The sequence below is a fragment of the Equus caballus genome, chromosome X (assembly GCF_041296265.1).
Source record: "Equus caballus isolate H_3958 breed thoroughbred chromosome X, TB-T2T, whole genome shotgun sequence".
Classification (NCBI taxonomy): domain Eukaryota; kingdom Metazoa; phylum Chordata; class Mammalia; order Perissodactyla; family Equidae; genus Equus; species Equus caballus.
Genome location: NC_091715.1, coordinates 125,522,259 through 125,536,710, shown reverse-complemented (window position 1 = coordinate 125,536,710; position 14,452 = coordinate 125,522,259). Strand labels below are relative to the sequence as shown.

The window sequence follows — 14,452 nt, the reverse complement described above, 5'->3', positions numbered from 1 at the left end:
TTTTGCTTCTTCTTTCTCTTGAAATGTAGCTTGAATATACTGGTTGATAATGTTAGGTAGCTGGTAAGAGATACAAAAATAAGAAACAAAATCACAAGTGAGGCCAGCAAGGTGAACTCAGGTATACAGCAGAAGGAGGATCTGGGAAGAGAACAGAAAGAAAGAAATGAAAACACAGTGGGTAGCTCTAAACACTAGAGAAAACTCAACATAGAAAAGAGTGCCTTGAAGCAATCCACACGTCTAAGAAATTGCTGTAAGTGCTCAATGCACATTTCTCCAAAATCAGTCTTTTGGTGGGTTTGCATATATTTTACTAGATTCCACCTTTTTCTTTTTAAATCCCTGGCCAAGTAGAGGTAGAGTATTGTTATTAGTTATTTAACACAGTCGGTCTCACAGCTAGAACTCTAGCCTGAGTGCTGGAGCAGACAAACATGGCTTCTTCATTTAGGGAGTTCCTCCATTCTTAAGGGTATAGCACAGAGCTTTTTGGGAGATTATATGCAGCAATTATTTGTTATCTATCCCAGAATAGTTCTCCTTCCATCAACTAGGAAGTGCTCCTCCTCTCTCACAGTGTAAATATGCTCAAGGAAAACTAAAGCATTTCAAGGAGACCAAGACAAATCTACTAACTCTTCCCCCAAATCAGCTAGCTGATTTGGAAATTAACCAATATTTCAGGTTATAATGATTATAATCTATCCTACATTTTCCCAATCAGGCTGAGAATTCCCTGTGGATGAGGACAGTGCCTTGACCTTCAGACTGCCATCAGTTTTGTTGATCGAATGGAGATCATTGTACGATCAAATCCTCAGCTTCTTCAGGGCCTCCTTGACGTCTTTGTTTTTGAGGCTGTAGATAAGGGGGTTACACATGGGAGTGACAATAGTATAGAGCAAGGAGAAGGTTTTGTTGAGAACTGATACCTCACCAGCCAAGGGCACAGCATAGACCAGGATCAAGGTCCCATAAAACAAGGTCACAACCACTAGATGAGAGGAACAAGTGGAGAATACCTTCTGCCTACCAGTCACGGAAGGTATATGCAAGACTGTGGAAAGAATCCTCCAGTAGGAGGCTAGGGTTAATCCAAACGGAACTAGAGTCACCAGCACTGTTAAACTCATGCAGACCAGGTTGACCAGGTGGGGATCTGAGCAGGAGAGCTTCTGCAGAGGTTTCAAGTCACAGAAGAAGTGGTCAATCTCATTGCCACCACAGAAGGTAAAACTGGATACCATAGCAACCTGGAATGCAGCTGCCACTGTGAAGCCACCAACCCATGAGCCAATTGCTAGCCCCACACATATGGTCCCATACATTAGTGTTGGATAGTGCAAGGGCCGGCAGACAGCCAGGTACCGGTCACATGACATCACTGCCAGAAGATAACATTCAGTGCTGCCCAGGGCTCCAAAGAAGTAGAGCTGAATAATACAGCCTACTGTGGAGATCACTCTGTTCGTTCTCAACAAGTCTACTAACATCCTGGGCACAATGTTGGATGTATAACAGACCTCCAGGCATGAGAGGTTTGCCAGAAAGAAGTACATTGGTGTCTGGAGTCCCCGCTGAGTGCTCACCAGGACCACAAGGAGGAGATTTCCAGAAATGGTGGCTAAGTAGACAATGCCAAACACCAGGAAGAGCAAGGGACCCAATTCCTTGAGGTCTCCAAATCCCAATATGATAAACTCAGTCACCATCATAGTGGTATTTCTTGGCCCCACAGAAGTCAGAAGTTCCTGGGAACGTGTCAGTTTCTCCATACTGTTATGTCAGATTATGCTACCACTTAGATTTCCTGCATAGTCCAATTCTACCAGTGGTTAGAGCTCTGCACTGATGCAGACATTTCTTGGAGATTGGTCCTCATTGTAGCCAGTTAAGTTTTCCCTCAGAAAAACTCTTTTATAGAAATCAGCTGAACCTGTCCTCTGGTCAGGATGCGGAATAGGGATGAGAAGACTAAATGGGAGATGAATGGCTCAGTGAAAATCTATGCCCATCCCTGAAGGAACATTCCAGAGTACAACTGTACTGGTAGTAAGTCAAGACCACCAAATTCACATTCAAAGCAGACATGTAGAGCCCATGCTTGACATCCTTTTCACCATTTTGGACAGAAGAAATCCCCAAGGAAAATCCTTACGAAATGTTGACAATTCAAAGAAATGGCAGGCAAGATAATAAATCATATTTATGATCTTCTTTATCAGAGCATGAAATGGGAGCTAAAATGCCAGGACTGAAGCAGAGAATCATTCCATTGATGTTACTGGGCCATCCATACTTGTTTGATAGTGACATCCATGACATAGCAGAACAGTAGTTGCCGGAGAGAGAGTAGATTCCGGAAAATCAGGGTACATCCTAGAACAGAATAATGATTTCTTATTTTTAAATCTTGCCCTATAAAAGGCTGGATTTTAGGTTTCTGGGGAGAAAGCCCAGCAGCTGACATCTGAAACTGCTGGTTAGACTCAAGACACACATCTGAGCACACACACACACACACACACATCCATCTGGATCTGCACAGTAAGATATAGATAGCTACACATGCTATCATCTTTGCCATTATTTTTTAAATTTGGTTTCCCCAGAGTAGTCTTCTCAAAGTGAAATATTTTCTCCATAAGACTTTGCCTGTAATTCAGATATGCTGACATTAAGGAGGTAGTGGCCATGGGTTAGATCACAAAATCCAAATAACCAGGCTTTCCATATATATCATGGGCAGTGGAAGAGAAACTAGCCTGTTTTTTCATTCAATTTTTTTGTTGGTCTATTTTGTGAGGTAGTGTAGTATAATGATTAAACACATGCACTCCAGTGCGAGACTGCCCACAATCAACTCCCAGCCTCTCCAGTTAGTGGCTGTGTGACCTTAGGCAAGTTACTTAATCTTTCTGGGCCTCAGTTTTCTCATCTGGAAAGTGAGGATAATAGTAGCACTTCAGTGTTGTTTTGAAGAGTAAATGCATGTAAAGTAATTAAAACAGTGTCTGACAGATAGTAAGCACTAAATAAACATTAAAGATTTTTCTTTACAAAATAAAATTATTTGTAAAAAGAGCCACACAGAAGCATTAACCAACATTAGTAATCACTATACTTAAATAAGATAAAGCAATATAAATGCATGGGAGGAAAACTGTACATCTCTCATTACTTCCTAACCACTGCCTAGCACCACTTAATTTAACTTAAAGATAATTTAAGATGACACTCGTATCTATCTATAGAGTTATGTAAGGATTAGATGAGATTATGAACACAAAGTGCCTGCCATGTAGAAAATGCTCAATAAATTGTGGTAAATAATACTACTAACGAAAATTTGCCTGAAGTCATCAGATGAACATGAGCTGATTCAAACACAGTTCTGTGTGACTCCAACATTCATGATCTTTCCACCACACACACTGATTCACTGCGTGCTATTATTTACATATATATGTGTATGTGTTCATCTTTGTCCATATGAAAAGTACTTTTAGAATTCTGTCTCAAAGGATTAAAGGCAAACTCTCCACCATGATCTTATATGTAGGAAGAAGCCTGGTTTAAATGCCGATTAAAGCACAAATAACACATTTGAGTGATTTGGACCTTGTTCTCATTTCTAAGAAGCTAGATAAGTAACCTTCAAACTAGAGTATACATAACCCAAGATCAGTTGTGCTCAACTGAGGGTAATTTTGCTCCCCACCCCAGACATTTGGCAATATCTGCAGACGTTTCTTGTTGTCACAACTAGAGAGGGAGGCTACTACTGGTATCTAGTAGGTAGAGTCTAGGAATGCTTCTAAACACCCTACAATGCACAGGACAGACCCCTACAGCAAAGAGTTGTCTGGCCTTAAATGTTAATGGTGCCGCTGCGGAGGAACCCTGTTCTAGAGCTACACGATGACTTCCCAAGGAGGTACGCAGAAAGGGAGAGCTTTAAGAGAATTAATTTCCAATTTATACAGACTGTTTTCTCATACTGATCTGCTGTGAATGTACCTGAGGTTGAAGACTCATTCTGCTTCTCCTTTCTCATCTCTCCTTTCACAATTACCGTTCTCCCACTTTACAAGAGAAAGATCTTCCTATTAGACATCTTGAATCTTACCATGGCTGCAGTCACTTTTTTCTCTGAGATCCCAGAGTACAACCAGACAGAGTGGCTAAGATTTTGAAGTTGGAGCATAGTTCTGAGTCTTAATTAATTCTCTGTCATTTACTAACTGTGTAACGTTTATTTATTTATTTATTTGCTTCTTTATCTTAACACTTGGGAGACTTCTGTCCTCGGGGCTTTTTTCGTAGCTTAAAATTTCATTGTATATACATGTTTTTGGTGAGATGTATGATAGGATGACCAAGAGAAGACTTTCAAGTATAAAAACATATACGACATTAGAATAAAGTTCTGTGGGGAAAATGAATGGAAATGCGAGTTCAAGAAGAAAAGGTAATGGTGTTAAATGTCCGACTGTTAGAGAACTTGTTCATTTATATTTTAATGGGTGACAGTGGATATCAAAATACTACAGTATTTAGAATCCTTTGAAGACGTTAAAAGAGTGATGCAAGAGTTTAATTTTAAACTGTCAATATTTACAAGGTGACAAAAAGTATACTGTGCATCTATTTGAACTTACAATGAAAAATTTCTAGATGTCAGTTTGAAAATGTGCAAGAGGACAAAGTATAGTACAAAGTTTAAAGAGCTACGTTACTGCTAAATCCCCTCTGTGTCCTTTCTTGCTTGATGAAAAAACAAAAAGAGGAAAAAAACCAGTCACATCGAGATGTGATTAAAATGCAGGAGCAAGTCCTACTGCACAAGACCGGTTTTCTCCGGTCCCCACTCACCCTGCCAGCTAGCTTTCAAGTGTTTTTTTCCCCTGTTCAAGAAGTTCTTCATGCTCCCCCAGCCTTCCTTTCAAACCAATACCTATTTTTTCCCTTTTTATCAAATAATGACTCTCTTAGTCATCGCTGCAGGTCTCCTGGACTCTTACAACCTGCCTATGACTCAACGTGCTTTTAGCAAGTGGGCCTCCAGATACAATCCGCGATTATCAGGCAGAACTTTGAAAAACATATTATAAGAAAGGGGAAAGTTTTAAAACAGTGCTATAGGGTGGTCCTCACACACTCACCCACACACACAGGCTGTGCTCACAGAAGAGTTTTCTTCCCCGTGCCAGAAACACTACTGGGAAAATGAACAAGTCAATCAAATGAATTAACTCAGTTGTTTGTTTTTATGCAGGAAACGGCAAAACCTGCCTCTTTTTTGGATCGTAACCTTCATTGTTTCAGGCCAATTGTGAAACCTGTGTGTGTTCACAGGCTCAGGAGAGTAATTTCCTATGCACACACAAACATACATCTGTGCACACAGGAGATGGTAGGATTGTGGCTGTAGTGAGCAAGGAAGGTGTATTTGATGCCATCCACAAGCCCAAACCTATATTTTCACATTGAAATCAGAGAACATAATCTTAAAATAGAAATGACAATAAACAAAATAGTTCACTCTCATCCAGTTTGGTTTGCAGAGCATAGTTCTACACTGGACTCTGGCCTGGTAAATGTCCCTTGCCTCACTGGAAGTTTAAGCTGCCCTTTAATTCTTCCCTGTTTGAAGATGGCTTCTTTACAACTCAGAAAGAAGCCAAGGAAGAGAATCCTTCTTTAAGCACTCCCTCAAGACCAATCAATAGGTATTGATTTGATGTCCAGCTTGTCCTGCATTAGCTGTGTGACCCTGAGTAATAGTGTAAACTTCTCTGAGCCTCAGTTTCTTCATCTGTAAAATAGAGATAATGCTATATTCCCTGACTGATACACACAGTGAGTACTGAGAATTAAACGACACATACTGTTTTGAAAAGTTTTTAAGGTACTATATACAAAATACATTAAACATAGTAATTACTAAATTATAATTATTGTTATTATTAGCTCCTAAGACCACATATTCCATAGTTGATAGGTTCCAACTATTAGAAATAAAGCAAAATCAGAATCCCTTTAAATTCTGTCCCATCATCCCTGGTCTGCTCACTGATTCTATACAACATAGATCTATCCAACTCTTTTTCTATATGTAACAGATATCATCTTGATCTATATTATCTTCAGATAATTGAAGAGAGATATTGCGGTCCCATTTTACCCCCACACCTGGATTTTCTCTTCTTTGGGTAAAAGAAAACTTATCAATTGAGAAACTCATGAAGAACAGGAACAGTATAACATCAGTGGACTCACAATTCTGTTCTCAGCATTATTGTTTACTTGAGTGATGGCTACTGTGCCCTTTGGAGGTTATTAACACATGGAAATGATGTTTGTTGAGTCTGGAAAGGTAAAAGATGACGTTTTAGTTTTCTCTTTTATTCCCAGTACTAGACAGCACTTAATACCCGTTTGATGTACTCATGAATAAGTGGATGAAAATCTGTCATCGATTTTGTTTTTCGTAAGCACAATGGCCTGGAGCTCCCAAGTCCTGCCCGACGGCTCCCGCATGATGATCCCCAGGATTCTGAGCCTTGGTTCCAACCCACATTCATAGAACACCTGGCTGTGCCCCTCTATTCTTCCAGGAGGGTATTTTACAAACATTGGGGGGACTGATGGCACCCTGGGACCTTCTGGGTCAGTGTTAGTGACTGATGCTAAGTCATTTTTTCTTTTGAAAAGGAAGTGGGTTGGTGGGGATCCAGCAGCGTGGTCCTAAGTTCTGTTTTAGACATGCAAGTGGATTGACTATCATATTTGCTTACTAGATGTTAATACTGCAGCCTCAACACCAGATCAGATGACTAAAAGAAAAATCGACTAAGCCTTTCAAAGTCAAAAAAAGAAACCTTCTGTGGGGTAAACTAGAAAGAAGAGTTTTATGTGTTTTTATTTCCTGTTTTGCTTTCTTTGTGATTCTGTTTGTTTGCTTGCTTAGTTTGTTTTAATTATACACACCTTGCCTCCTCTCTATAATTTGGATGAGCATAACAAGCAGGAGATTCCTTGAGCTGCGTAAGTTATGAGGCTGTGTCAGAGGCAGGAAGTCAACACCTCCAGTCCCTAGTCCTAGTCCTCTGACACCTCAACTCCATCAGCTCCAGTCTAAAAATTCTCCTTTTGTCTAAGATCTTAAATCCTACAAATTAAAGAAAAGGGAGAAAACTCACATATAAGGAATTGTATATAACACAAGGCTCAAACATGACCAAGGAGCTATCTTTCTCCAACCATCAGGTGGAGTACATCCCAGAAAATTATAAATTGTCACCTCCATGAGAGTAGGAGCAATGTCTGCCTTGATTGTGCTGTACCCTAATGCCTGGCACAGTGCCTAGGCATTTAGTATGCACTCCGTAAATATTTCAGGAAGGAAGAATATAAGAAATATAAGGGAAAGAAGGAAGGAATGAAATTTCTAAGACAAATGCCTAAAGAAGTAATAGTGCTAAAAAGATGCTCTAGAACTCTAAGGCCCTGGAGGTAGAAGGGACCATAAGAGACTACTGGTGTCCAGCCCTCTGCATTCACACAGAAGATTATCTGAACCACTCATCATTCCATTTTTGAGAATTCATTGGAAAAACATCTCCATGGCTCTCTTTGCCTTCCATTTTTATTGCCAATAAAGTCATGCTCACACATTGGTCTGTAACTTATTGAAAATTTCCAGACTACACATCCAGGTTCACTATTCCCCCCTGAGCTATCAATCTGCTACTTAGGAAATTTACTTGTATTAATTTAGTCTCCAGAACAGCCAAACAACTGGTCAGTTTTCAAAAGGAAAAGAATTCAATCAACCTAGTTGTATTCCCTTCTCCCTACTTCCTTGAATATGCATGGCACCTAGGTAAATCTCTCTATATAACAGGCTCTCTGGTTTATTTAGAGACGAGGAAAAGGTTCTTGTAAAATTCTCATTAATTGAGACTCAACAAACTAAGAAAGAGTAATATGCTCTGCTTTTCGGGGAGAAAGAAAAATTAAAATAGAAGCCATCATAATTAAAATCACAAACATTTTCAAGGGCTCTCTTGCATTCAAATTACATTCAATCCAATTTCCTAAACTTTCCATAGCTGAAGCTTTGGACAATGGTAACACAAGATATGAATGATCTTCCTATGGCTCTGAAAGAGTCTCAGTGCATCAGGATGCAATGGTGATCCCAGATTTTTCATAGTAATTCAAGCAACGTGGATGAAGGCCCCTTGAAATTAAGAAAGTTTTCAGCCCACCATTCAGAGATCTGGAATACTTTATGAGACAGAACACCCGATTCTTTAACCATTCTGCAATGATTTTGTCACATCATTATCATTGTGGTGGCAGATGTTGTGGTGGTAGTGGTCACAGCAGTGGCAGCCGTTAACATTTATTGAGGCCTCACCACATGGTGAACTCTATGCTAACGCCTTTAGACAGATTAACTGATTTATTCATAAATTATCATACTTAATTATCAAAACAACCATATCAGGTAAGTATTAATTTACTTTGCAGATGATGAAGCTAAGGAAAAAAAGATGTTAAGTAACTTGTCTGTGGTTACTAACAGGGCAATTCAGAGTAAATTAACCTGGTTTATGACCATGGATCAGATTTTATTTTGGCATGAAGCTCTCTGCTCCAACCACAAATATAATCTACTCTTTGGTTTTCTCTAAATAATATTCTAAGACACAAATTAGTAGAGATTAGATTGTAGGTTGGGAAACCAGGTAAGAGACCAGGTTGAAGTCAGAGGGACTCAACCCCAACCAATCCCCAGTTCTACAAACATAGATCAAAAACTTTCTCTTCATGGTGAGTAAAGAATAGCATTTTTAGATGCTAATGAAAGCATGACATTAATATGTAAAACTATAATTTATATGAAAATGTTTTCCTAATGATTGTTACATTTTGAAATATCAAATTAATCTATTCATAATTCACTATAATGAGGAAGAATTAGGGAAGCACTTTATATCTATCAACTCTGTGATCTTTTGTCATCTTATTAAAATCAACATAATTCTAATTATAGGCCAGGTGTCCAGACTGCCTTCTAAATTGATAACAATATGGGATTAGTACCTCATTCTTTAAAATATTCACATAGTTCATGCAAAAGCACGACTGTTGGCAGGAAAATAATTGGCTTAATTAAGGAAAAGGAGGGGAAAGAAACAAACATTTATTGACAACCTGCATTATATTGTACTAGGTGCCTCCACATACATCATCTCATTATCATGGTAATACATATCTCACAAGGTTGTTCTGGGGGTTAAACAAGTCCACATATGTGAAGGTGCCCAGGGGAGGGAGAGAAAGGGACTTAGCATTATAGAACACGTTCCATGTTCCAAGTCCTGTACTGTGTGCTATCACTTACATTATTTCCTACATTAATCTTCACAACAGACCTGCACACTTGGTCTTGCTGTCCAGATTTTATGCATAAGTATGCTAAGGCTGAGACAAAGTTTTAGCTACTAAGGTGACATAGTTAGTAGATGGTTGAGTTAAGAGTGCAGATGCTGAGTTGACTGAATTACACATCCATGCTCTTACCACTTAATTAAAGGAAAGCAAAAGCCTTTTTACTAGCATTTCATCACAGGGAGGTAGGGAAGCAAAGACACCAATATCCATTCATTCATTCATTCATTCAACAAATATGCCTTCAGCACATATTCTGTGCCAGGAACTGAGCTAAGTTCTTTCCATAAATTATCTCAGTAAATCTTCACAACACACCTAGGAGACAGGTACCAGGATTATCCTAACTTTACAGATGAGGAAAATGAGACTCAAGAAAGTTAAACTGATTTTCTCAGCATCGTAGACCTAGGACATGGCAGAATCTGGATCTAAAATTAAGTTGCTTGTCTTCAAAGCCTGTACTCTTTCCTGAGTATTATGCTACTTCTAGAAGGCAAATTATTCCTCTCTTTATGCAAAGCAAAGTACTTTAAATCATCTTGGACACCATTAGGAATCCTAGGTTGCTGGTTCCCAGAACTAGAGCTCTATTATGTGGAATGACTTCTGTAGCCTACGAGAGAGAGAGCCAGAAACAGAGAAAAAGACAGAGAAGGAGAGAGAGAGAGAGAGAGAGAGAGAGAGAGAAAGAAAAAAACAGAGAGAGAGAGACATAGAGAAGTGCCCAATAATACTGGAGGAGGAAGGGACCACAAGAAATCATCAAGTCTAGCCATCTGCTTTGTGCAACAGCATTTCTGAACTACCTGTTTATTCTCATACTAAAGATATATTGATGTTGTCCTAAACCCAGAATTGCTCTAAGTACACCAGGAGTACAAGACCAGAGTGTGATGTGCTCCACACAAAACCATCTCTACCACTAGAGGTCAAACTCCATGGTCCTTCTACTAAATAACGAACAACACAGGAACGGCTGCTATAAATTGAATAGACTTGATGGATCTTATAAGAAGACTCTTTTCAAGTCATGAAGTTGCCTCCAAGATCAGTCTACTGTCATTCATCTCAGGAAGATCCCATTTAACCCTATTAATATGTGGGCCAATGACCATACCTCTGGGTAGGCAAGCCCCAGCCTACCTTCTTCCTTCCCTAGTGTCAGTGGTTCTTCTCATCTCTGGTTGCAGCTACTCCCATATTCTCCACTCTTGTAACAGTTCTCAATATTCTGCCAGCCAAGGATATGATTTTCTGAATTAAAAATACCTTTCTTTTTATTTAAAAGTGGTCCCCTGGCTCTTCCCCACAAGGCCACCTTGCCATACCTGCATCAGGGAAATGGAACTGGAAGGCATAGTTTCCAGGGAATTCTTGTCTAGGTGACCCAGGGACTGCCCTGGAGGTTGGTTGGCTCAGAATGAGAGTCCGATGATAATGAGGCATAGATGGAAGGTTCAGGCTCTGTGGGAACAGTTATAATCCTGCAGAGGGAAATCTGTGCTGCACCTGAAACCTCTGGGCAGCCTCCTCCCAAACACAGGCCCTGGATCACAATAAGGAACTGGGCCAGAGAGTAGGAAGCCTCCAAGCAAACTCTTCAAACTGTACATGTTAATGGAGCAGGTCCACAGAGGAAATAACTGCAAACTTCACACTCCAGAAGCATTGTAATATAACAGGATACATATGGCCTTTGGAGATGGAAACCTGGGTGACTTGGAGCAGTTACTTAATCCTTCTGAGCTCTATTTCTTTACCTTTTTAAACAGCGGTGAGCTGGGTGGAGAAGAGCGGAAGCGTGAGTCAGGGCATTACATTTACGGAGTGCATACTTTATGCTAGGCATTGTACTCAGTACTTCACATATACATTCATTTCATCTGCCCAAAATTTCTTCAAGTTATGAATTATTATTGAAATAATAATGTACAATATAAGAGAGTGCCTGGCTCATAGCACACTTAATAAATGTCAGCTCCCATCCTTTTCAAGTCTATACGGAAATGACAAGGATTCCAGTTCTCAGAAAAAGATCTATTCAGCGTTCTCCCTAGTGCTTTTGAAATTTGCAGTCTGAAGAGGCTTTGAAGCAATCAGTTTTAGAAGTAATCATAGAATGTCAGAGTAGAATGGACCTTAGAGATTGTTGATGTTCAGCTTCTCAATAGATAGAACAGCGAGATACTTAATTGTTACTGGTTTTGCAGCAAGGACTACACCAGAACCAAGGTGTCCCCGTCGCAAGTGTGTTTTCTCCTTGCCTCTTAAGGGGCTGGCTCAGAAAAAGCTGCTCCTAACCCTACATTAGCAGAAGCGAAAGGCAGTGATCAGACTCAGGGTAGCTGCAGGTCATAGAAGTTCCTTGGGGTTCAATCAATACTACTCCATAGAGGCTTCAGGAAATGACTTTGGGGTAGGGGAGGGAGGGAGGGAGAGAAGAGAAGCTAGAGTCCACAGGATTCACCATGATGGGGTAGCCAATTTGAAAACAAAGGCAGAAATGAAAGAAACAAAGAACCATGACCTCCGGACAGTCCCATCTTTGGAGATTAGGAAACAGCACAGAGTTTCACTTTCCCTGTGGGGTCTTGAAATCCACTTTCCTCTCCCATGGGCTGGTTTACAATGCCCACTGCAAGTCACTTTCAGCCATCATCCCCCAAAGACTTCTGTCAAAAGGAATATGCTGGTAAGGAATATTCTGCTCCTGGAGCTGGAGCTATGCATAACAACTACCCCAGAAATAGCTGCTGAATGAATGAATCAGTGAATCAAGGCCCGCTTATAGAGAGCCTTCTGCTCACTCACTGGAACACAGGAGTAAGGCTGAGTTTCTAAAGTCGCCCATAGGCGTTGTTGGTTAATTCTGTTTCTCACCTCCTGGACTACAGCTGGAGAACGGGCCTTCCCTGGAGCGGTCAAAGCCTTTCTCCAAAAGTGAAAAAGTCCAGTCCCTTGTCTCACTCTGAAATTTTCCTAAGAGAGTGGTAAGCAGACCTCCAGGCAGGCAAACATAAAAGAACTGAGGCCAGAACTACAATTCCTCAATAATCTAAAAGAAGTAGACATGGGGAACAAATCCCACTGCTCATCTGCCACTCGCTCAAAGGAAATGTATGGAATGGTTCCAATCATCCTTCATCAAAACTCTATCCCTTGTAGAGAAATGCCCTGAGTTAAGTTTGCATGCTCAGCTTTGGCGACCTGGGATTCACAGGTTCAGGTCCCTGGCACAGACCTACACACCGCTCATCAAGTCATGCTGTGGCAGCATCCCACATGCAAAAATAGAGGAGGATTGGCACAGATGTTAGCTCAGGGCCAATCTTCCTTACCAGAAAAATAATTAATTAGTTAATTTAAAAAAGTAGAAATGACATGAGTGAGGGTGGGAGCAATCAGAGGGTCACACGTGTTGTGGGGGTGGGGATGGGGAGGAGGCATTGATCAAGGGAATTGTCTTGACATATTAGAGCAAATTTCAGTCTAGTCTGTAACTTTCTCAGCATAAACAAACACCACTTATTTCTCACAAGCTTACCCTATAAGAAAGAGCCCCAAACCTTGAGGGTATTATGTAAAGTGAAATAAGCCAGATAGAGAAAGACAATCTCTGTATGACTCCATTCATATGTGGAAGTTAAACATGTGGACAAGGAGAACAGATTAGTGGTTACCAGGGGAAAGGGAGTGGGGGTGGGCACAAAGGGTGAAGTGGTGCACCTATAATATGACTAACAAATAATAATGTACAACTGAAATTTCACAAGGTTGTAAACTATCATAATCTCAATAAAAAGTAAAAAGAAAAAGAAAGAAAAAAGAAAGAGCCCATAGATTATCAAAGCCTTAAAAGAATCTCAGAACCTCGATATGTACATACACGTACACATAAACTCAAATTTTCACAGGATACACACACAGATTTAAAGATATAAAACATGTAACAAAAACAACCAGGCTGACACGTACTATCACATAGATACAAACCCATAAACATGCACATATTAAATCATACAAATGATACTACACACACACATACACTTTCAGACATGGCCACAGACTAGTCACAGTTCCTTGGCTACTTGTACAAACTGAATGCTCCCCAAAATGGTAGCTTACGATTACTCCCAACCCTTTCTCTACCTGCTCCAGCATTTAAGGTTTTCCCTAACTTGCTCAATTTTTAGAAAGTTGTAATGACTCCCAACACAATTTATCACTTATCCTTGGCAGCTGGTGTTTGAGGACTTCTAGAGTGTTTACTTGAAGAACACCCTTCTCCAGAATATAGTAAAACTCAGAGCTGAAAATAGAAAAATACCTCCACAACTAGATTTTTCTCCTCCATTGTATTATTAAATGGCAATTCATCCTACACCATAGTTCGTTGTTCACAGGATATGTTTGCCAGATCCAAATTTTTATGAGCCATGTTTCACTTTCAAATAAACATTTTCCAAATCCTTGCCCCAGTCCTGCTCCTATGGAGGCAACTTTACATCCAGCTTCCCTGAAGCAGCACTAGATCTGAGACAGATGTTAAGGAAAGAACAGGCAATTGAGATCCTAAATCATATACCTATGATCACTGTCCCAAGTCCCTCGCTGGGCAGGAATTGAGTTGGTAGTAACTTGACTTATTATGATTTTGCCAAGATTTGGGGGGCAGGGAACTTGTTTGCTTCACTCTCTGGATCACTATAATTACAAACCCCACACCTTTTTGTGGAGCTCTTTACAGTTTACAGTATGCTGTTGTTGCTTTGTTCCATTACTCCTGCTGTTCCTTTATTGGTCCTTGAGATGGCTCTCTGAAATTATTCATGCAAATTTAATGACTGTCACCATTTTACTGATGAAGAAACTGCAGTCCAAGAGGGTGTGGTGACATGCCTAAGATCCACAAAACTAAGTAGTGTCAGAGCTGTGTCTTGAACCCAGGTTTTTATGACTTTGCTGCCAATGTTTTAAAAAC

General features: G+C 40.1%; 1 protein-coding gene across 1 annotated transcript; it reads right to left on the bottom strand.

Annotated features, from left to right (window-relative positions):
- Positions 1-812: 812 nt before the first annotated feature.
- On the bottom strand, positions 813-1,778 carry OR11Q2 (olfactory receptor family 11 subfamily Q member 2). Its single transcript, XM_001491294.4, has one exon. The coding sequence runs from the start codon at positions 1,776-1,778 to the stop codon at positions 813-815; it is 966 nt and encodes a 321-aa protein (XP_001491344.2).
- Between the last annotated feature and the right edge of the window lie 12,674 nt (positions 1,779-14,452).

Coding starts and splice junctions, on each gene's coding strand:
- OR11Q2 (XM_001491294.4), bottom strand. CDS start 1,778: ATGGAGAAACTGACACGTTCCCAGGAACTTCTGACTTCTGTGGGGCCA.